Source organism: Leopardus geoffroyi, chromosome E3, assembly GCF_018350155.1.
Source record: "Leopardus geoffroyi isolate Oge1 chromosome E3, O.geoffroyi_Oge1_pat1.0, whole genome shotgun sequence".
NCBI lineage: Eukaryota > Metazoa > Chordata > Mammalia > Carnivora > Felidae > Leopardus > Leopardus geoffroyi.
The window spans coordinates 1789088-1812225 of NC_059340.1; the positions used below are offsets into that span (position 1 = coordinate 1789088).

General features: G+C 56.7%; 1 protein-coding gene across 1 annotated transcript; it reads left to right on the plus strand.

Annotated features, from left to right (window-relative positions):
* The first annotated feature begins 80 nt into the window (after window positions 1-80).
* EIF3B (eukaryotic translation initiation factor 3 subunit B) lies at window positions 81-22466 on the plus strand. The gene is made up of 19 exons (XM_045462000.1): window positions 81-575; window positions 4568-4760; window positions 6909-7028; window positions 7286-7343; window positions 7492-7620; window positions 7889-8046; window positions 10631-10762; window positions 10847-10913; window positions 11294-11340; window positions 12301-12511; window positions 13773-13845; window positions 14714-14836; window positions 16276-16354; window positions 17053-17191; window positions 18892-19017; window positions 19736-19813; window positions 20104-20212; window positions 20472-20588; window positions 21200-22466. Exons 1-18 carry the CDS (start codon window positions 161-163, stop codon window positions 20573-20575), a joined length of 2361 nt encoding a protein of 786 aa, XP_045317956.1. The 5' UTR covers window positions 81-160; the 3' UTR covers window positions 20576-20588; window positions 21200-22466.
* Window positions 22467-23138: the final 672 nt, after the last annotated feature.

Below are 23138 nucleotides of genomic sequence, written 5' to 3' on the forward strand. Positions count from 1 at the left end.
CCTCCGGGCATCCTGCGATTATCAGGGCGTGGACACCCCCCTCCCCGAGCTCCGTGGGTCGGCCCGCGGCATGCACATGGCCCAGCGGCAGGCGCCGCGCAGTGCGGCCTGGGAGAGTCGGAAGCGCGGCGAGGCCGGGCGAGGCGGCAGCGGCGGGCCCATGCAGGACGCGGAAAACGTGGCGGCGCCCGAGGCGGCCGAGCAGCGGGCAGAGCCCGGGCAGCAGCAGCCGGCCGCCGAGCCGCCGCCACCGGGAGAGGAGTCGTCGCGGCCCGCGGGGCCCGGCGCGCAGGAGGCAGCAGGCGGCGAGGACGCGGAGACCGGGCCGCAGCCCGCAGTGCTGGCTGAGCCCGCGGCCGACGGGGAGGAGAGGGAGGCTTCGGCTCCAGGCTCGTCCCCGCCGCCTCCTGAGGAGCCCCTTGCGCCGGCCCCGGCCTCGGGCGAGGCCCCAGCGGAGCAGGCCGGGAACGCGTCGGCCGAGGCTCGGTCCGAGGGGGCGGGCGGGGAGGACGGCGGCGCGGACGAGCCTTCCTTCAGCGACCCCGAGGACTTCGTGGACGATGTGAGCGAGGAAGGTGAGGCGGCGCGGGAGGCAGTGGGTCGTCCCCGCGTTCCACTTGTAGTCCCCCGCCTAGGGAAGGGTTTCTAGGAGCGTTTGGATCTCCTTACGTGTGTTCTCTCCCCAGAATAAAGCGGGGCGGGGCGGGGCTGGGGGCCAGGAGACCGGAGACCGCTTGGGAGCCGCTCGTTTGCACTAAAACCTGGATTTTGGAGGGTGGTGATGATGGACAGTGGGCAAACTGGAGCCGTGGCCGTGTATGGCATCTGGGGCCCAGCAAAGCAGGGCAGTGCACGTGCCGCACTATCTTGGGTGACACTTCCCTCTCTGCAGGTCTGGGTGCCCTGAGTGATGAGCCACACCTGTCAGAGGCCTGAGCCAGACCTCATGGGGACGCTTTTTGGGGTTGATGGGATGCTGTCCCTTAGAACAAGTTGTGACAGAGCTGGGTTCCTCTGCCTCTGCTCCACAGACGCTTCTGCCTTCAGAGAGTCTTAATAGGACTGGAAGGCTGACTCTGCCAGATTCCTGTCTGGTTCTCTCTTTTCTGAGTCTGTAGGCAGACGCTTGTCCTGTTGGCGCATAGTATTTTTAGGGTGTAGTGTCATTCATTGTAGCTTTACTTTACTTCTTATCTTGATTCAGTTTGCAGGTATTTCTGCTTCCTGCCTGAGAGCTTGTCTTCTAAAGTGACGTCTGTAGTGCCTAATATTATTTGCTTATGTTTTGTTTTTAGCCATTTGAACTGTCCGAGCTCAGAGCACATCAGTGGACTCCTGTCCGTTATAGTAGAATGGGAAAGAACAACGAGGAGGTAGCTAAGGACACGCCAAGGAAATAAGATGTTGTCACGTTAATTTGTTTTGTTTTGTTTCTGAGATCTCGCGTCCCATCACACGGAGATTGAGTCAGAATCAAAGAATCTCCAGTAAACCGAAGAGGACGACTTAGGGAACCAACAGCACCGTTTACTTTTAACTTAAACCTAACGTTAAGGAGTTACCTGCTGTTGTCGTTATTTTCATACTTTATTTCTTAAGGGACATTTTAAAGTTTATTTACTTTTGGGAGAGAGACAGAGTGTGAGTGGGGGAGGGGCAGAGAGAGAAGGAGACACAGAATTTGAAGCAGGCTCCAGGCTCGGAGCTGTGAGCTGTCAGGACAGAGCCCAGCGCAGGGCTTGAAGCCATGAAATGCGAGATCATGACTTGAGCACAACGTCAGACCCTTAACCGACTGAGCCACACAGGCCCCCCTCTTAAGGGATCTTTTAGCCTGAACAGGAGGAAAGGCCACAGCAGTGAACACTTGGGCTGCTGACCCAGCAAAAGTCCCTTACCTGTGAGGAAATGTGCCCCTTGCCGTGGGAGAGGTTGCTGACGATTTACGAGGAGTTAGTGTTGCCGGGGCCCTGCCAGGCTCTCCTGCCCTGACTAGCATTTGTTTCCATTGCACCAAGTTGTGTTTTGTAGTTTAAGTTTTGGTTCGAAAGCTCATTTCGAGCCTCTGAGTGTTTACACTGCAGTTGATTTTTTAAAAAGCGTTGAGCACGTCGATTTCACGCAGGATTTCTGCCGCGTGGACCATTTCCAGAGTTGGGTTGTGTGGCAGGACTAATGGGAGCACGAGCCAGCCAGGCCAGGTGACTGCCCGGAGGGCCTTTGGGGGCCCTTGTGATCCTGAGACTGTCCCCAGAGTGGCCTGTGAGGCCCCTGGTCCTAGGGAACTAAAACTGAGCACACCAGCAGCTTATTTTTTGAGGCCATCTGGTTGTGGTCAGTAGTCCAAGGACGTTTTGTGCTTAGTGAGAAGAGCTGCCCCGTGGGGTCATTGAGGTGCAGAAGGTGAAAATGGACAGGGTCTCCTGGAAGAGCCCTCTGGGAGGTGCCGGAAGCTCCAGCTGGGCCATCCTGACTCCTGACTGAGGAGCAGCTTTGCCAGCGCGGCATCCTTTCAGACGCGCAGCTGCTGCTGCTGCTGTTGCTGCTTGGCCAGACGAGTATGTGACAGTTTTGACTCTACATGTTTTCTTTTGGGCCCGCTAAATAGCATTTATCTTTATGTTTGGTATTTAGTTTTGAGATTTGCCTGTCTCTGTTTCTCCTGGAGCCGGATCGGGACTCCACACGGCAAGAGTCACCAGACGTGGGCGTGGGCACTGGTGATGGTGAAGGAGAGGTGTTCCTTCAGCGTGCAGTTGCCGTGTTTACTCCTTACCGTGTACGGGCACATTCCTGTAAGCTAGACGCGTAAAGATTGTGGGAAGGAGTCCACAGTTTGTATAAGAGCTGAGCTTTTTATTGTAAACCTTGTAAATTCAGATCAGGCTAAACAGGCCATATTTAATTGTATGGTAAGAGCTTTAACAGCGACCCAAGGAGCTGACTCTGGCCTCTCCAGGGAAGGTGTCTCCCTCTGCTGTGACTGACTTGCCTCTGTACGTCTGTTTTCTCTTGGTCTCAACTTTTGTCTCTTTGGAAATACGAGGCAATTCTTTTTTTAGACTCAGTGCTTTTTATATCACCCGTGTAAGTGTTGAAATTAGAGATTGTTTATAACAGGGGCTTGCTTTGAAACTAAAGGACTTTTTTCCTTTTTGAAAAAGTTGAATTTTTTTTTTTTTTTTTTTATCGAAAATTTCCAGTACGAGAGTGCAGAAAAATTTGTCTTAAATTTTGAGAATGAAATGCAGCAAAGGATATTTTTGAACACGTATCTTTTTCAGCATGTTGAAATTCTTAAGAGTAGAATTCAAAACAGAGTAATAATTAGGTTCCAGGACCCTGGGAGACACATGGGAGAGCCACGGCTCCTCCTCGGGTGTGTAAAACTGCCTCTGGTCTCCTGCTCTCCTTCCGGCTGGGTTTGCCGCCCTAGCTTCATCTCGTGCACTCTGATGGCATCTTTGATCTGGTTTAGCTCCCAGTGCAGCCAGTGCCTGTAACTGTAACTTTGTAGACCAGCTAACGAATCGGGTTTAGGATTCGTGCAGAATTTGTGTTGCAAAGATGTCATCTGATGCTGCGTTTGACCTCTGAATGCTCCCCTCCAGCAGCTGGTCAGGACCTTTTATTGCTACAGGAGCTTCATGGTCAAGAGGCGTCGAGGCCAGATGCAGGCCTCGGGTAGGACAGCCGCGGTCAGCGCCCAGCTTGCTCACCCATGGCTCCCACACCTGTCTGTCTGTTCCTCAAATGCGCCTTTTTCCTGGCCCTCCTACACCTGTCCTCTTTCTCGTGATCTAGCCGACCATCTTAGGGAAATGAAGCAAACCTAACATGTTTGAGTGCTTACGGTTTGGGTTTTATGATCTTAATTTTAAAGGCAGGTGACATGAACTTGAAACATTTTCAGTTTCTGAGTGTAGTTAAGAAAATAATGGTTAACGCACACAGCTTATGGCGTGCTACGCACAGTCCTGAGCATTTACGGATCTGAACGGCTGGTGTCTCCCAAGCGCCCTGTGAGGTATTTCATGCGGTTGGGGACACTCAGTCTTAAGGGGCATTGCTGTTTGCTCTCAGGAGCCCGTGGGTTTTGTAGCCTCCTAGCGTACACGGCTGTTTTACATAGAGAGTACCGGGTGCTAGGTGTTCGTTTTGTCTTAAACTGGACGTGGGGAAAGGGCCTGCTAGTGGGTTCGCGTTGGAGGTGGGTCAGGGAAGGCTGCTGCGGGTGTTTCCTACCCCACTTTCCTAGAGAGAGGCCATCTTTGGTTAGCATTATGCATTCTTCAAGTCTTTAAAATGTTGATTTAAGTAAAATCTTCCTTTATTTCCAGAAATGAACGGACATATCAGACAGGGGGAACATGAAGAGTTAAAATCTTCCTGATGTTTTTAAGTTTAAATTTTGAGTTAACCCAGGGCCAGGATTTCTTTCATTCACAGTGGAACCATTTAGAGGATTCATTTTTTTATAGGGAAGTCGTTCAGTGTGGTAAACTAGCATATTAATGTTCTGCCTTCATCAGAAAAAAGTCATTGGTCCAATCTTCCACCCATACAGAACTGCTGGGGGACATTCTCAAGGACCGGCCGCAGGAGGCAGATGGGATTGACTCGGTGATCGTGGTTGACAATGTTCCTCAGGTGGGGCCCGACCGGCTGGAGAAGCTCAAAAACGTCATCCATAAAATCTTTTCCAAGTTTGGGAAAATCACAAACGATTTTTATCCAGAGGAGGATGGAAAGACAAAAGGGTGAGTGACGTTCCCCGCGGTCTTGGTCCCTGATGCCCTGTGGCTGTCGTCGGGCGGTATGGGAGTCGCTGTGGACACACAGGTGCACGCCTCACCTGGTGGTTCTGCCCCAGCCACCCTCGGCTGGGGTCTCTACACAGGGAGAAGGAGATCCACGTGGTTCTTGAGTTTGGATATTTTGGGTTGCTTGCTAAATTCTTAAGAAATCGGAGCTTCGCGGGGCACCTGGGTGGCTCAGTCGGTTAAGCATCTGACTCTTAATCTCCGCTCGGGTCATGATCTTATGGTTTCATGAGTTTCAGCCCCACAGTGCAGAGCCTGCTTGGGATTCTCTCTCCTCTGTGTCTCCCCCTCCCTCCCCCTCCCTCTCAAAATAAATAAACATTAGGGGTGCCTGGGTCTCTCAGTGCATTAAACGGCCAACTTCATTTCAGGTCATGATCTCGCCGTTCGTGAGTTCGAGCCCCACATCAGGCTCAGTGCTGACAGCTCAGAGCCTGGATCCTGCTTCCAATTCTGTGTCTCTCTGCCGCTCCCCTGCTCATGCTCTGTCTCTTTCTGCAAAGTTAAAACATTTTTAAAAATTTACATGGGGCGCCTGGGTGGCGCAGTCGGTTAAGCGTCCGACTTCAGCCAGGTCACGATCTCGCGGTCCATGAGTTCGAGCCCTGCGTCAGGCTCTGGGCTGATGGCTCAGAGCCTGGAGCCTGTTTCCGATTCTGTGTCTCCCACTCTCTCTCTGTCCCTCCCCCGTTCATGCTCTGTCTCTCTCTGTCCCAAAAATAAATAAAACGTTAAAAAAAAAAAAAAATTTACAAAAAAAATTTTTTAAGAATCAGGGATTTAAGTCTTCTGCCATCAGAATGATAATTGACGTGATCCATCCTGGATGAAGGGCCCGACAGATAGGAGGCTGGGAGGATTTCAGGAAAGTTTTACATGCGGTATTCTGTTGATTCTAAGAGCTTTTTTTTTTTTCTTTCACATGGTAACGTCTCTGAAATGGGGTTACTTCTAAAAGTCTAGGTGAAAGCCTTGTGCCATTGCTTAATTAGCAACTTTTTTTTCCCCAACTGTTGCTTAAAATAGTGCATCTTTTAAAAACGGTAGCATATGGTATGTGTCCTGGAGTTTGCTTTTCAAATTCAATACGAGGTTTTCTGTGTCAGAAAACCTTTCGTGTCAGACCTTCTCTGTTAAAATTTCACGTGATACTGGTCTTGGAGAGTGTAGGCAAATTGTCTTTTACAGGACAGGAACGTGAAGAGTGAAGATACTATGTTTTTTAATTCTGGTAGTTTTGAAGCTATCTTGGATAGTTTTATTTTTACTTTATTTTTTAATTTTTTTAAATCTTAGTTTTTTTTTAATTTTTCTTAACATTTATTTATTTTTGAGAGAGAGAGAGAGAGTGACAGACCATGAGCAGGGGAGGGGCAAAGAGAGAGGGAGACACAGAATCCGAAGCAGCTCCAGGCTCCGAGCTGTCAGCACAGAGCCCGACAAGGGGCTCGAACACGCGAACCGGAGATCATGACCCGAGCTGAAGTCAGATGCTCAGCCGACAGAGCCAGCCGGGCACCCCTAGCTTGGATAGTTTTAAAGAAATTGTTTTTTTTAAGAAAGTGGGTAATGCTCCTCACGCTGTTTCCTTCAGAAACTAGGTGGAATAACGACCTTTGTGACCCCCCGCTTGTTTGTATTGTAGGTGTTAAAACGAAGCATTCTCTGAAAGTCTTTATCATTTTGCTTTGAATACACCGTATCAGACTAATCCCGTTCTTGGATTTTTCTCTAGCTTTACTGAGAAAGTTGACATACAATAGACTTGTATAGTCTCAAAGAGGGGCACGTCATAAGTTCTGACACATGTACATTTGTGAAACCCTTTCCACGGTCAAGCTAGTGAATGTTTTGATTAATCGTTTTCTGATTTGTGATTGTGGCGTTAGACTTCGGATCTCCCATTAGGGTTTCGTTTGCGTTTAAGGAACCACCGCCGGCAGCTTGACCCTCGGGGATGTGGCGGTAGACGGGGCATTGGCCTTGACGGCATTTACTGGTCGGGTGGACGGGTGCTCGTAAGTGGCACACGGCCCACCCGGTCTTACAGGCCGCACTCCTGCAAGATGTTCTGTCCTGATTCAGGTATACGTTCCTGGAATACGCCTCCCCTGCCCATGCCTTGGACGCCGTGAAAAATGCAGACGGCTACAAGCTGGACAAGCAGCACACGTTCAGAGTCAATCTCTTCACTGACTTTGACAAGTAAGTCCTGGCTCCACAGGCGTGAGTGGCTCAGCGGGTCTGGGGTGGTGCCATCAGCCTTTCGGGGAGCTCCATTCTCCGGGCACGTCCCGACCCCTGATGTTCCTGGCCGGTAGCACCCCTCGCCCACTATCATGCGGTGGGGGGCAGGGGCACACACCGCCTGCTGCTGAGAGCCTCCCACGGAGTCGCCACCCTGTTCCCTCCCCCCTTGTAGTCGTGCCACGTGTTCCTAAAGGGCAGCTCCTCTGTTGCAGGTATATGACGATCAGCGACGAATGGGATATTCCAGAGAAACAGCCCTTCAAAGACTTGGTACTTGGGTGCACTCCGCCCGCGATTGGGAAGAGCAGGGGCGGCTTCCCGGCCGAGTCGGTCCCACCTCCGGGAGCACTAGTTGGGGGCCGGCTCGATCAGGGTCGATGAGACGTGTTCTGTCCCTTGCCTTGGGTTCCTTCTCTAGGGAAACTTGCGTTACTGGCTCGAGGAGGCAGAGTGCAGAGACCAGTACAGTGTCATCTTTGAGAGTGGGGACCGTACTTCTATCTTCTGGAACGACGTGAAGGACCCCGTCTCCATCGAGGAGAGAGCGGTAAGCGTGGCCACCTGCGGGGCCTCCCTCTGTGTTTCCTTAGCGGGGGCTGGGGGCCAGAGCGGGTGGCGGGTGGACGTCCTCTTCTCCCAGATCACCCCTCGCCACGACATCCTCCGCTCTTACGGTTTTGGAATAAGCCCCGAGACGTGAGCGGGCGTCTGGTGTTTTTCAGCGAAGAGTCCGAGGAGTAAATCCTCGTGGGAGCGGGAGGCTCTGTGCCGGCTCTCCGCGCTGGTGTTAACACGGGCCCTGTCTTTTCCCACAGAGATGGACAGAGACCTACGTGCGCTGGTCCCCCAAGGGCACCTACCTGGCCACGTTCCACCAGCGAGGCATAGCTCTCTGGGGGGGTGAGAAGTTCAAACAGATTCAGAGATTCAGCCACCAGGGGGTTCAGCTCATTGACTTCTCGCCTTGTGAGAGGTAAGCAATGTGCCCTCGCTTTGTGCTGGCTGCTGCAGGTTACCGTAAAACTTACTTCGCAGCAATTCCAGACTTGGCGGAAGGGTTGCAGCAGGGAACTTCCCGGGAGGCATTTGCTGGTGTCCGCTGTGTCATTTGCGCACGCGGACACACCTGACTTTCTCCAGAGCCACTGGGAGTGAGTTGATGTGTCCCTTTCTAGGGGTAGGGAATTCTCTTAGCTGAGTGTCCCCAGGGGCGCTGCAACCTTCTGGAAATGTAGTGTTGATCTGCTACTTTCAGTGAAGTCCTGCTGTGTTCCGATTTCTTCCAGTAATGTTCTTTGTAAAACTTGAGTCCCTTCGGTTTAGGATCTAGTCCAAGGCTGGGTACCGTGCCTGGAATTTTCTTATGAACGGCGTTTCCTCGTGTGGGAGATGGCAGAGGGCTGCGGGACCGGGCGGGGCGCCGGCAGCTTCACGGGCTCCGCTCCCGCAGCCTGGCCTCCATGTCCGTCCAGGGCTTTGCTGCCCAGAATGCCCCCCGCTCTCCTGCCTTGTTGCCCCTGCTTGGGGCTGTCCCCGGGCCTTACCTGTGGTGTCCCCTCTTCTTACCGCATGGTCTGAGTGCATTGTGGATTCACGACGGTTCCTGGTGTCCCAGGGCTCCTGAGACGTGGCTCTGTGTTACCTGCTTTGCTTTCTGAGTTTTTTTGGTAGAAGATTTTCCTCACGCCTGGAAAACTAACGTGAATACTTCGGTAGCATCCCTGTGCTAATTCTCTAGCTTTAACGATTTATGACTTTGCTGTACCTGTTTCAAATTTATTTTCGCTATTGGGGCACCTGGGTGGCTCAGTCGTTTGAGCGTCTGACTCTGGATTTCAGCTCAGGTCCCGATCTCACAGTTCCTGAGTTTGAGCCCTGCGTCGGGCCCTGTGCTGCCAGCGTGGAGCCTGCTTGAGATTGTCTCTCTCCACCTCTCTCTGCCTCTTTCCCACTGACTCGTGCGCGTGCGCTCTCTCTTTCTCTCTTCCTCTTTCTCAAGATAAAATGTTTGAAAAACAGAAAAGAGATCTTGAGTGTCTTGAAGAAATGCTGGTGTTTTTACGGAAGCGCGTCAGTCCAGATAAAGGTGTCCTTCCCTGGTGATCGTGGCTCTTCTCTCCCACCTGCAGCGCCAACGTTTCCCTAATTGCTGCTGCTGCCCTGCGTACTGCAGTTTCCCCCTTGGTCTCCCCCATCGCTGTCATTTGCAGCTTGTTGTTCAAACCAGGGGCAGGGCCTGTGTGTTCAGCCCTCCTGCCGCCCCAGCCCGTTACCCTGCCCTCACGCCCTCCCTGTGCTGTCCTTTGATGGTGGCCCCTGAGGAAGATGGGGCCGGGTGGATGTGTCTCATGACTGGCTTGAGCTGTCCCGTCACCGGTCCCCTCCACCTTGGTGTTTCCCGTAAACGGAAGTTTCTACGTGATGTTTCTTACATCTGGTAAGATAGGTTTACGGAGTGTGTTCTTGGAGGACTCAAGATTCACAACTGCCTTGCATCTGTTTGGTACATAACACTTGACGTCTTGTTGTGGCAGTGGTGTATGCGGGGACCCCTGGTCGCGTGCCGCATGGCACGTACGCGGAGGAGCTGCCCTGGTCCGGCTGGCAGTGGGTTCCACCTGCCTTCTAGACTTCCCGTATCCGCTTGTGGTTTATGTGTGTAGACACACGTGTCTGTCTGCTCGGGGACCGGACCTGGACCGTCCCTTACTCATCGCTGTATCTCTGGTGCTCCGCAAAGCGCATGACACGTGAGACGCTCACAGGAGTCGGCGAGTGCACGCTTCAGCCCTACGGGGTGTTTTCAGCTCCGTAGTTCACTCCGCAGTTCAGTTCAGCTTCCGTAGTTCAGCGTAATGGTCACACCGCCTTGGAGGTGTGTGGAGTGGGTCTGTAGAGGCAATCTCATGGCTCGTAGGGAGTGACTGCAGCCTGGCGTCAGCGTCTTGAGCGCCAGGAGGCTCTCCTGGGCGGTGTCTGTTTCTGTCATTCCTCGTCGAGTGTTTCTGCCTTTCCTGGGTCCTGTGAGGGAGCAGTCTATTTAGATACTTGCACTGTGTGTAAGCAGGGTGAGGCGGTGCCCTGGGTGTAGACGAGCCCGCTGTTGGGTGAGTGAGAAGCCCCAGGCGCAGAAGTGGTGTTAGAAGTGTGCTTGCTTTTGAAACACGTGGCTGGCTGTTGAGGTCCCCTCCTCGTCCCAGGCAGACCTCGACAAGGAGCACGGGGAACAGCACCCCGCCCCTCCCGGAGCACACACGCGGGCTTCGGTCTGGGATCTGCTGCGTCTTTTCTTGTCCTGATTCTGTGGGGAAACACGTGGCCTGGTCCAGGAGGGACTGTGTGCCTTGTGCCCCGGAGGGGGTCAGCTCTGGGGTTTGGAGCGAGTACTGGTGGCAGGAGCCCCGACTGCATCGTCTGGAAGTCTCACCATGCCTCGAGCTACCTGGAGCGGACGCCCGTTGGGTGCAGATGCTCACCTCATCCGCCCACAGCCTGGCGCTCCAGGGCGAATGGTGGGACGGTGGCGGGGGTTCTAAACCGGGTCTGCTCTGTTACAGGTACCTGGTGACTTTCAGCCCCCTGATGGACACTCAAGATGATCCTCAAGCCATCATCATCTGGGACATCCTGACCGGGCAGAAGAAGAGGGGCTTCCACTGTGAAAGCTCAGCCCATTGGCCCATTTTTAAGTGAGTAAATGAGGGGTAGTCAGCGGCCACCTCATCGTGGCCATTTCTCCTGACAGAGCCCGGTACTTCTGTCCTTCTTTTTAGGTGGAGCCACGATGGTAAATTCTTTGCCAGAATGACACTCGACACGCTTAGCATCTATGAAACTCCCGTAAGTAGCATAGTTTCCTCAGCGGTGGCCTGCTCCGTCGGGAGCTGCTGGGGGTGCCTGCTTCCCTGTGTCACGGGTTGGGGGGACGGAGAGAGCAGCTGTCCTTATGCAGAATCGGGGGGGAGCTGGGGGCGCCTTTCCCGTCCTGTCCCTGGGGGTCTCCCTGCTGGTGCTGCTGCCAGGAGTCTGGGACGGGAGTAAACAGAAGGGGCCTCGGAGATGGGTGCCTCGCTGCTGTCGGTGGATCGGTTTGTTACGTGCCCCCCGCCGGGTTTATGCCAGGCTCATTCCAGAACCTCGTTTGCTTTCTCTGAAAATTTGCTTGTGTCACGGAGACCACAGTGTGATTTGACTGCGTTGTGACCCTCATTTTTCCACAGTCTATGGGTCTTTTGGACAAGAAGAGTTTGAAGATCTCTGGTATAAAGTAAGTGACCATGCTCACCAGGTGGGGCTTAGCCAGCTCCCCCCTTTGGCCCCGCGCGCTCACGCAGCGGGAGGAGGCAGCGTGGACTTGGTCTGGAGACGAGGGGGCACGGCAGGCTCTTGGCTATCACCCACGGGCCTGCTTGTTGGTGCGGGCCTCGCGGCCACTCTCCCTCCTTATGCCCGGCGACCTTTGTGGGGGGTGGGGGGGGGGGGCAGCACAGGCTTGGCTCTAGCCAGGCGTCCTGTCCCTGCCTTGGAGCTGGAGCCTCGGGCTGCAGTCTTCGAGGGAGACAGGCTGGAGGGGGCTGGAAAGGGTTTCCATGCGCTCTGTGGTCCATGCAGCGGTTCGATGGCCTTCGGCGAGCTGCCCGGGAGACACGTGTGTGTGTGTGTGCGCGCGCGCCGCTCTGGGGGCGGCCCATGTGCGGAGGAGCACCTGTGGTGTGGGGACGTGAATACTCGGGCACAGCTGTGGCTCATGATAAAAACTAAACCGGGAATCGATTCTATGCAAACAAACAGTAATGGTAGACTCTGTGGGTCTGAGCTGGCGAATCGTGTGGGTGCCTGGCCTGGAGGTGCCTGCGTGGTGAGGGGCATCGTGCTCTCACTTTGGGGTCGTCCCGCACCCTCTGGGTTGGTTTCCCTTCAGCCCCATAATGAGTCTCGGGCGTCACTCGGGGTCCGGAGGCCGCAGCTCCCCCCTCGCCCTGCAGCCGCGAGCTGTGGTAGCCGAGGGCCAGGTCGGGGCTCAGGGGCATCTGCCGCGTGGCGGCCGGGAGCCTCACCAGCGTCTCTCCCCGCTGGCACAGCGAGTGCAGTGACGCTCCGGGTGGCAGGGGACCAGCTCTCGGGGAGGGCGGCTGCTTCCCTGGAGGGTGAGCCCGTGTCCACCGGGCTTCCTTCCTGTCGGTGGCCTGCCGGTCCTTGGGCAACACCGGCTTTCTTCGTTCTGCAGAGACTTCTCTTGGTCTCCCGGTGGGAACATCATAGCTTTTTGGGTGCCTGAAGACAAAGACATCCCGGCCAGGGTGACCTTGATGCAGCTTCCTACCAGACAGGAGATCAGGGTCAGGAATCTCTTCAATGTGGTGGATTGCAAGCTACATTGGCAAAAAAACGGAGATTACTTGTGCGTTAAAGTGGACAGGACCCCGAAAGGTACCCAGGTGAGTGGGTGCCCCGAGCAGAGGCTGTGCCTTGCAGCTCCAAGCCGGCCCTCCCCTCACCCCGCTGAAGCTGCTGACGCGGTCTCTGTCCGAGCCCGTGGGTCACTCTCAGACCCGCCAGTTAGAGGCAGTGGTTAGCGGGCGTGTCCTCGCTAGAGCTCTTGTTGCCTTGCCACTGAGGTGCAGGAGACCTGTGGGCACAGTTTACAGGTCACGGGGATGCAGTGTTGTCTCCGGGCACCGGCCTGCCTTCTCAGGAGACAGGAAGCCGGTGTGTCCTCTCCGTTTCTTTCTCAAGCACAAAGAGGAGCATGCTGGGCACAGTTCTGCTCCCCGATTGGTTTTATTTGCATCATCGATGAGTTCTTCGTCCCGACGGGAGCGTTTCTGCTCCTCTTTACGAAACAGCCTGGAGACTGAGTCCCTGCACTGTAGCGCTTGCCCTCGAAACGCACAGTTAGTGGCTTTTTGGTACATTCACTGACTCGTGGCCGTCGCCACGGTCGGAACTCGAGAGCATTTCTATTACCCACAAAGGCAAGGAACTCCGCACCCATCGGCACCACTGCCCTCTCTGGCGCGCTCCTGTACCCGCCGATCTGCCTTCTCTCCGTCTGGATCCGCCAGCCTGGGACGCTTGCTGGGAAAGAAGTCCTACAGCATGTGGCCTTCATGGCTGGCGGCGCTCACTGAGCACGTCCAGGCTTATCAGGGTCGTGGCAGGTGTCAGTGCCTCCCCCTTGCTCAGGGCCAAGGGACGCGGCTGCCCTTATGTGCATTCATCTGTGGTGGGCACTTGTTTCCATCTTGGCCGTTGGGAATCAGCACCCGGGTCTCTGCGCGGGAGTGCCTCGGGGGGACGCTGCAGGGCATTGCGCTGTTTCCAGATAGCTCATTCCTGCCCCGTTGGTGGGTATCGGCACTGTGGGAGTTCTGCAGACAGGCTACTGCCCGTGCAGAGCCCTTTCCGTGCAGGGGCATGACCTTGTGCATGCAGGCCCTCTCCTTGCAGGGGCGTGACCCTGGGGCAGCTCTCCAAAGCAGAACGTGGGCCAGAGAGGGAGTCCGCTGTCCCCTGCAGGGACCGCACCCGTGCACTTCCATCGGTGCTGTCGTGACAGCTGCACTTTTAGTCACTTGACGTGTCTGTGTGTCCCAGTTGTGTACATTTCATTGGTCGCCAGGTTGACTTGTTCTTGACTTAAGCGTTTCTCAAGTTTTCAGTTTCTGTGAGTTCATCCCCTTTTTTTCTCCCGAACAGGGCGTTGTCACGAATTTTGAAATTTTCCGAATGAGGGAAAAACAGGTGCCTGTCGACGTGGTGGAAATGAAAGGCAAGTTCCGTTGTTCCTTCGTGAGCGAGTGGCCCTCGCGTGCAGCCCCCGCTTGGCCTTGGCCCTCGCGTGCAGCCCCCGCTCGGCCTTGGCGCTCCCCAGGCTCCCTACCTGAGCAGGGTACTCGCGACCCTGATTGGTACGTGCTGTCCGCCTGCGAGCCCGCCCGTTTAGGGTTCCTTTGGCCCTTTCTGGCCTCGGTCCCCACTTCTGGCTGCCATGAGAGTATGTCCCGGTCGCTCTGCACATCCACCCCGGCTGGTTTCCCGCTGAGAGGCTGTGCCGGGAATGGATTTTCATGACACTCTGAGCGCCCAGCAGCAGGAGGGTCATCCACTGGCAGCCGCAAGTTGTTGGCTGACTAGGGCTCTTTTCTGGGCCTGTGAAAGCCGTTCAGATCCTCCGTTTCTGCCTCTAGATGGGAAACGTAGCCTGTGTCGTTGGTTGTGTGTTGTGTTCTACTTTTGTTCTCTGTTTTGCTACGGAGAGGAGGAGAAGGGGGCGGGGAGCACAGAATGAGAACGTGGGTACAGGTTCACCACCCTGCCTTGTTAGCCCTCGGGGGGCCGTGGAGTCCCCCCTCCCCCCGTGAGCGCCCCAGCAAGCGGGAGTCCACGGGTTGTGCTGGGCGTCGGGCCCAGGCCCCGCTGTGGTGGGCATCTAGGGAGGTGGCGGTCCCACGTGGCCAGAGTCTCCCATGAGTCGCTCGCACGCTCGTCCTGAGGCCTGCCGGGTGGTCCTTTTAGTGAGTTTAAGGATTTGGGGTGTTTCTCTGGTTGAACAGCAAAGACTGTGCAGGAATGTTGCCTGATCAGGAACGTCGCTTTATTACATGACCTGAGGGGCTTGTTCTTTCTCCTGACGCTAGAAACCATCATAGCTTTTGCCTGGGAACCCAATGGGAGCAAGTTCGCAGTGCTGCACGGGGAGGCTCCTCGGATATCCGTTTCTTTCTACCACGTGAAGAACAATGGGAAGATTGAACTTATCAGTGAGTAGCCTCCCCCTTGGCAGACGGACAGACAGACGGATATGCACTGGGGACAGAGCCCCGTCCTCGCTCCACATGCGTGTTCGGCTGGCTGGGAACCGCTGCTTAGGCCGCCCCACAGCCGAGGGGGTCCCTGCGGCTCAGGCCTCACATGCTTCCAGCCCACAAAGACCTGGCCTCTGGTGGGGAGCCCCTGCCCTCTCTCCCAGCCCAGGCCCTTCACAAGAGGGCTTCTGAGTGGAGGTGGTCTCCCTCTTGTAGCCACAGCTGGTGTCTCTGGGCTGGGGGCCCCGCCTCCCCACCATGCTCTGCTCTGCCTGTGTGCGGGGCAAGCAGGGTCCTGGCCTCTCTCAGCAGGGCCCCTCGTGCACAGCTTCCTCGCAGGAAAGACAGCGGGTTGGTTCGGTATCTGATGGTTCGGGTGCGGAGCTTGTCTTGAGAGAACTCCGGTGAACTCAGCTTTTACCTCCTGAGCTCAGTGGTGTTCGTGGTAGAACCGTTCTGGGGTGGGTCGGTGGCAGCCGCAAAGCTGACCGCGTCATTAATTCCCTGCCACAGACGAGGAAGTAGGAGTCGTTGGGGGCTCCCAGATCTGTGCTGTCTCGTGAGGAAGTAGGTTCGCAAATGGCCAGCTTCCAAGTGCCTTCCATCCCTGAACGCCCTGTTACCCACCTCGGAAGGTCGCGTGTCCATCCTGGGACAATTGTGTGTGTTCTGTTAACACGTGTGGTTGTTAAAGGGCAGCTTACAGTTTCTGTTCCTCCTTTGTTTGGTCTGAGAATCCTGTCCGTTGGATCGTGTCGCCCTCCTCACGTCTCCCTGTCCCCGCTGGGCCCCCCGTCCTTGGATCCCCTGCAGGCCAAGACCAGGCCCCAGGGGGTTCACTTTGCGTCCTCCAGGGAAGAGACCCTAGCGTGCAGCCTGAGCCTTAACGGTCTGCTCTCCAGGGGCTCTGCCGGCCCCTCGTGGGACGTGAGCCTCAGGGTGTTGGGCAGAGTAGCAGCTTTCAAACGACTTGTGACTGCAGAGTTCAGAAGGTGTTGGAGTCCCTGAAGGGCGGGTCTTGGGCTTTCTTGGGTGATATGCGTCTCTCCACGTCTGGTGGGGGTGTGGGTTTCTTGCCCTCGTGTGGAGACCCCGTGACCCCATGACGGTTTTTACGGTGAGGCCTCTGTGCAGTTTCACTGGGAAGTGGGTCTCTCCGAACATGAGATGTTACTACAAATCGTATCAATAGCTTCAAGGTATCTCCTTTTTCTTTTTGTGTTTGAACTGGAGGTCATAACTTAAAAACGTACCCAGACGATGGGTTTTCCAAAATGTTTTCTCCGGGAGGAACCAGGCGTGGGGAGCACATGTGGATGTCCGCCCACTGAGGCCGCGTGAACCCATCGCCCGCCCTTTCACGGAATTCTAACAGCCGCTCTCTTTGCTTTCAGAGATGTTTGATAAGCAGCAGGCAAATACCATCTTCTGGAGCCCCCAGGGACAGTTTGTCGTGTTGGCTGGCCTAAGGAGGTGGGTTCCTACTGTCTGCTGCCTTCTGCGTGTCCTGAGCCACGCTTGTGGGCCCGACGGGTCAAGCTCCGGGTTCGGAACCATCACAGTGGTCCCTTTAGCGTGACGGGGCGCGTGTCCTGCACGAAAGGACCATCCCGTCTTGCTCAGACTCGGGTGGACCCCAGGTCGGGCAGAACCGTCCCCTGCGAGTGTGTTCCGGGTGCGCCTGGAGGACGTGCGAGTGTTGTCATTTCCTCGCGGTTAGGTGAGCCGTCTTGGTGGCAGGGCAGCGAGCCTGGTGTAAACCCCCTCCTCTGGCGGGAGGGCTGTGTGAGCTCGGAGCCTGCCTCCGTCCAGGGTGACCGTGGGGCGGGTGGCGTCCCCCCGCCCCCCGTCCTTGGCCGTCCGGCAGCCGTGGGAGCGCATGAGCAGAATAGGCTCCGGTTGTTCAGTGTTCTGACTTCATTGGAGCTGTTTTGGGGGCTCTGGCCTCTGTCTTCTCTGAAAGCAGTCCTGGCAGGCGTGCAAGGTGCCGTGTGCACTTCCCCTGTTTTTGTTCACGACACCCTTGGGCCATGGCTCCTGCATTAGTTCTCCTCAGCAGCCAGGCAGCGGTAGGGGATGCCCGGGGCTCTCCCGTGTCCTGCCCTGGAGTCTGCAAGGAGCGAGGCGCCATGACGGCCTGTGTGGACTGACCGTGTGCTCTGTCTCCCCAGTATGAACGGCGCCTTGGCCTTCGTCGACACTTCGGATTGTACGGTCATGAACATCGCGGAGCACTACATGGCGTCCGATGTGGAGTGGGACCCTACCGGGCGCTACGTGGTCACCTCTGTGTCCTGGTGGAGCCATAAGGTACGGGGCCCCGGGTAGTCCGCGCGCAGCGTGAGACCCTCCTCCCCTCCCGGGTCTCCTCGGGGTCACCCTGCGGTGATTCTTCAGTTGCTCTTTGGGGCCCTGTCCGGCTGCCACTGCCCCAAAACCCTCGCCAGCAGAGCACCCGAGCAGCCGGCCTTGCCGTGCGTGAGTCGGCCGGCGTTCCTGGATTTCTTCCCCAAGTCGGATGTCTTACACTCGCTGCGGCCTGAGCCCAGGCCGCCTTCCTCTGGCACAGTAGCCGGGGAGCTTCTCCCAGTGGGAATCGGGTTGGGTGGTTTGTCTCGCGGTTCAGAGCCACGCTGTCCTGTGGCTTGGAGGCGGAGGGAGGACGTGCCGTACTGCGCACACAGTTTCCCAGCACGATTTTTCCACGCTCAAGAAGCTTGTGGTTCAGAGGAGCCCTGTCTGCCCAGCCCACCGGGCCCTCGGTGTGGCGGCCTCTGCCTGCTCCCCCGCTCCCCTGGGAGCGTGCGCGCACTGGGCTGGCTCCTCCCAGGCGGCTCATCTGCTCCTCCCTGCCTGGAGCGGGCCTCCTCCGTGGGCAGCACTGTCTTCACAGTGTGCTCACGGGCTCAAATCCATCTCGGGGGCTGGTCGCGAGTTCATTTCCTCTCCCAAGAGTCGAGCGTTGTGTGGGCAGGGGCCTGTTCCCTGGCGTGTGGTCCCTGTTCCGTCCCGGTTTGCCGTCTGAGCAGGAGCTACCGGGGAGAAGGCTGCTGAGGCTAGGGTCTGGGGTCTGGGACTCCCCGAGAGGACACGAAAGCACGTGTGAGGGAGCCCGTTTTCTTAGTCTCGAACGTCGGTAGCCTGAAGGACTGGACAAATGCCGTGTTCCGTGGGTGTGCGGGCCTGTGTGTGGTGCACGTTCCGCGTGGTGTCTGCATGCCGGAGTGTCCGTGGCAGTGCTCCAGGCTCAGTGCTCCTGAGCTGCAGGGGGTGGGGGCCTCTGCCGAGCGTCTGCTCTGTTTAGTTACTGTTTTTTCTCAACGGAGGTTCGAGTCCACGGCCTAGGAGGTCGTATTCGGGAGATTCCGTTTAACAAAAGAACAACGTTCTGGGAGCCCAGACTCAGCAAACGTCACCGTGCTGTCTTAAGGACAAGCTCTGTACTCGCTTCGTGGTGATCGTGCCGTGTGTCTAAATTTGAGCGCCGTCTCCGTGAGGCCCACCTTGGGCCTCGTTAAAATCTTTTAGGCCGTGGGCCCCTCCCGTCAGATCCCGACGCGCTCCCAAAGTGCTAGTCTGGGACCAGCTCACGCCAGCATGTAGCTTCAGGTCCCGCTTCCTTCATCCGGAAGGTGGTGCCGCAGAAAAGATGTCAGCTGAGCCGAACAGCGTGTTTAGTGACTTTGTCAGTGTACGTTCTGGTACGAGTTCTCCATTGCGGATCAGTAACGGAGCCAATGCCCCCCGTGACCCCCTTCGTAGGTACTCCGCGCCGTGCTCTGTGACGCGGGTAGCTTTCTGTCGTGTTTGTTGACGGTGTTCCCCTGCTGCGTGAGCTCCCGAGAAGCAGAGATCTTTGATTCACTGCTGTCTCCCAGATACCACACCATCGGTCGTTGGCTCTTAAACAGCCGTCAGAGGAGCGTTTGACTTGGGTGGCCCTGTGAGCGGCCCCCGCGTCTCGCTGTGACGGGGTGGCGAGCAGCGCTTTGCCCTCTGCCCCCATGCAGGTGGACAACGCTTACTGGCTGTGGACTTTCCAAGGACGTCTTCTGCAGAAGAACAACAAGGACCGTTTCTGCCAGCTGCTGTGGAGACCTCGGCCCCCCACGCTCCTGAGCCAGGACCAGATCAAGGTCTGGGGCCCCGGGGTCAAGGAAACGTGGAAGCCTCTTTTCCATCACTGCTGCTGGGGCGGTAACGAGTGGGGAATGGGAACATGATGTTTTCGGGTGCCTTTGGAAGAGCGGTGGGAACACTGGGAAGCCAGTGGGAATAGTTTCAGTGTTGTGAAGGTGGGTTTTCGGGCCGTTCCTGCCGCATCCGTGTCCTCCGTGGACGTTGGCGTGAGCTGGAGGGGATGAGCAGGTGCTGGGGGCTGGTGAACCGTGCTGGCAGGATTGAGGGGGGCCCTGAGCAGTCACAGAGAAACGGGGCAAAGCTGGGGGAGAGTGGACCACACGAGAGGTAGGGCCTCGCCACTGTGAACCCTGCAGACAGGGGTTTGCATGCTCGCGGGCGGCCGTGTGCTAGTGATGCGTGAGGATGCCGTCGCCCGTTATTCACTTTGAAGATGGTGTGTGTGATTCTTAGAGGTTTTTTTAACAATTTTTGTAATGTTTATTTTTGGAAGAGAGAAAGGAAGAGCGTGAGAGGGGGAGGGCAGAGAGAGAGACAAAGAATCCGAAGCAGGTTCCAGGCTCCGAGCTGCCAGCACAGAGCCCGACGTGGGGCTCGAGCTCACAAACTGTGAGCTCATGACCTGAGCCGAAGTCAGACGCTTAACCGACTGAGCCACCCAGGTGCCCCTCGAATGTTTAAATCCTGACTGGCTTGTGTTTGTTTTTGTCTCAGCAAATTAAAAAGGACCTGAAGAAATACTCCAAGATCTTTGAACAGAAGGATCGTCTGAGCCAATCCAAAGCCTCAAAGGTTAGCTTGGTCCTAGGACTGTGGGAAGTGCCACAGGCGACCACTGTCCCTCTCTGACACGGAAGGGACAGTGTCAGGCCCCGGGAGGAGGGGGGACAGGGGGGTGCTTGTCTGCTGCCCACGTGCACAGACTGGCCTTCCAGGTGTGTGTGAGGGGAAGAAGGAGGGCGCGCCCTCCGTTCTTGTCCTGGGGCGGGGTGGGGGTTGGTTGGTGGTGGTGACTGCCGACCTCAGTCCTCGTTGTGGCGAGGGGACCGTCAGCCCCGTGACTTTCCCACTTCCGTGCATAGGAACTAGTGGAGAGAAGACGCACCATGATGGAAGATTTCCGAAAATACCGGAAAATGGCCCAGGAGCTCTACATGGAGCAGAAAAATGAACGTTTGGAGTTGCGAGGAGGTAACCGTGAGCTGGAGACGTGTTTTGTTAGGACAGGACCGTGGAAACATCTTTCTCCCTCTTGTGTGGGCTTTCCAGTTAAGCGTCAGGTGTTTTTGTCAAAGAACCCAGTTTGCTACGGCCACAGGTTCACATGCACAGTCCTGTGTGGAGGAGGCTGGAGTGGGCGCACGTGGGCATGTGCCCACGTGTCCCCACCCTCCCCGAGTGGGCTGTCTGCACGCCACGTCACTCCCCCCCCACCCCCACCCCCCCGCAGGCGTGGACACGGACGAGCTGGACAGCAACGTGGAAGACTGGGAGGAGGAGACCATCGAGTTCTTCGTCACCGAGGAGATCATCCCCCTGGGCAATCCAGAGTGACCTGAGCAGCGTGGTAAGACCTCTTCAGACGGGGACGAGCCACACCCAGACGCGGGCCCGTCTCTTGTGTTGTGCTGTCCCTTCGCTGAGAAAAGAGCCAGGTTCACGTTCTCAGGGTCGGCGGGCCCCTTTCACGGAACCTGCAAGGGTCAAGTGCACACCCTGCCTGTCCGAGGTGGGGCTCTTCTCTGAACACGGCGGGGCCTCGAGCCCCGGATTTAGGGAATGCGCCCCGCACGTGGGCTCTGGTGGTGGGTGACAGGTGGAGCTGGGGAAGAGGAGGGAGGCCAGCCGCAGCGTGCCGGGAAAAGGCCTCGGTGTGCCCAGCAGAGACAGGCCTGTGGGTCTGAGATGGGAGCCTCCGGAGCACACGCGGGCTTCCTCGGCAGGCGAGCGAGGGCAGCGTTGTGTGCGGGGCGGCCAGCGGACGGGGCTCTCTCCCCCCGGGGCTCCTGCTCCTGCTCATCTCTGGCATCAGGCGGGAGAGCCTCGGGTCCCTTCCGCCTTCTGAGATCGTACGCCCCGTGCCTGCCGTCGGGGCGCGCCTTCCGCAGAAGCCCTTGCTGATGTCTTTCTCGTCATCGCGGCGCAGGGCAGAGAGTAAACACCTGATCCTTCTTGCAGCGTCCCCGGGGCTCGTGCTGGAATGAGGTCGTCCTTCTGCAGAAAGTGCGCACGATGCCTGCGTTTTACCTGTGCTTTGTCTCGCTCCACACTGTGCTCCCGGATTCTCCCATGCCCACACGTCGCTGTGCCTTCAGCCCCCGGTCCCCACCACGGGGGAGGTTTCAAGGCACCGCTTTCCTTTTCTCTCGTTTGGGGTTTTTAAAGTCATGCCACCGGTGTTTGTTACTCAGACTCGTGTGCGGCAGGGGCGCGCCGGCCGTCCCCCTCCGAGAACTCGTCCTGTCCCGTGGCGGGGGGCCAGCGTGGCTGTGTCGTGGAAACAGGGGAGCCGCGCCATTCAGGTTGTGCTAGGTTCTCAACAGGGTGAGCGTGGAAATAAAAACAAACCTGGATGAAAAAGCTGTCTTTCTCCTCTCTTTAACGTAGACACCGGCCTCGAACTTGGTTCCTGTGCCCCCTCCCCCTGTGGTGGTGGCCCTCCCACCTCCCGATTGGGTTGTGTTTTCTCAGCTGAGCTCTGCAAACTAAAGCATCGGTCTGATCGGTGCAGAAAAACCGTTGTTGCAGCATTTTTTTTTTTTGTTTTCCACACTTGTCTGACCTGGTGAGAAAGACCTTTCTAGACTTCCTTGGAGTCCTACAAGTTAAGTTGTTCGTGAGAGTCGTCACTTTAGCCGCCGTCACGTGGTCGTCTTTGACTATTTAACTTGATTTCTCTCCTGAGAAGGGAGTGAGCAGATCCACGTAATTTCAGCCCCTGTTGATTTGCAACGTCCGCTACCCATTGGTGCCTTGTCAGACTCCACCGCGCCTCCTCTTTCTTTGTGTCTCCGGGAGCTGAGAGCCTGGGTCAAAACGCACAGAACGGGCTCGCGGCGCTTTCATGGCCGTGGTGTCCATGAACTTGACACATTGGGATTGGAGGAGAAGCTGTCGTCCGTGGGGCAGAAGCAGCTCGGGGGCTGGGGCCGCCTGCCGCCAGCCCCACGCCCCCGGCTGCGAGGCGGCACTGGGCGCTCTCCCCGTTCCCGGTCCCGCCCGTCCGCACGCGGTGTCCAGTGTTTCTTACTGGCTCTCACACCCTTTAAGCCTCAGCGTGCCGAGACCTGGCTTTTTAATTTGATGACGGTAAGAAGGAAAAGGCTCATGTTTTGATCATGTTCACAGATTTTTAACAGCTTTCAAAAAATTTACTTTCGACTGTTTCCGACTCGGTAGTTGTAATTGTTTTATGTGATTTGTTAATAAAAGAATTTCTGAAACACCTGGTTTGTTTCTCTCTCGCGCGCTCTGGAAGTGGGTTTCCCAGCGCCAGCCCCAGGAAGAGAGTGTTCCTGATCCTTCCTGTGGGGGCAGGGTGTCCCCCTCGCTCTGGCTTCTTTGGCTGGGGCATCAGGGTGGGCGCTGGCCCCAGCCGCCTGCACCGGCCTGCTGTCCTCGTCCTGTTTCCAGAGGCAGGCAGGATGGGAGGGCGTGTACCCTCGCGTTGAAATTAGACGGGCTTTTTGGCGGTTCCTGTGGTCACAGGCTGGAGCCTTGGTGGAAGAGGGGGACGTGGGCATTAGATGGGCGGCTCTCTCCGCTGTCCCCTTGCCTTGTTCATGGGGTGAGGTTGACCTAGAGCTCAGTACTGACCCAGATGCCGAGGAGAACACAGCAGGCCCCACACGACCCTGCCCTCGCCAGCCGCACCGGCACACTTGGGGTTGGTCATGGCCCCTGGGCTGGGCAGGCCAGGACAGCCCTGGTGGCCTCGAGGGACTCATTCGACTTCAGGCCCAACCCCTGCTGCTGCTGTGGGCTGCCCTCTGTGGGCCTTTGAGTGCTGTAGCTGTCTCAAAGTTGTGTTTCTCAGATTTGAACTTCGTGGATCTGGCCTCTCTGTGACTGTCCTCAGGTGGGGGAACAGCTCGTTTGCCCCGCTTCTGGTTCTCGA

Coding starts and splice junctions, on each gene's coding strand:
- EIF3B (XM_045462000.1), top strand. CDS start 161: ATGCAGGACGCGGAAAACGTGGCGGCGCCCGAGGCGGCCGAGCAGCGG. Junction 14,837..16,275: donor TGGGAAGATTGAACTTATCA/GTGAGTAGCCTC, acceptor CTTTGCTTTCAG/AGATGTTTGATAAGCAGCAG. Junction 20,213..20,471: donor ACGTTTGGAGTTGCGAGGAG/GTAACCGTGAGC, acceptor ACCCCCCCGCAG/GCGTGGACACGGACGAGCTG.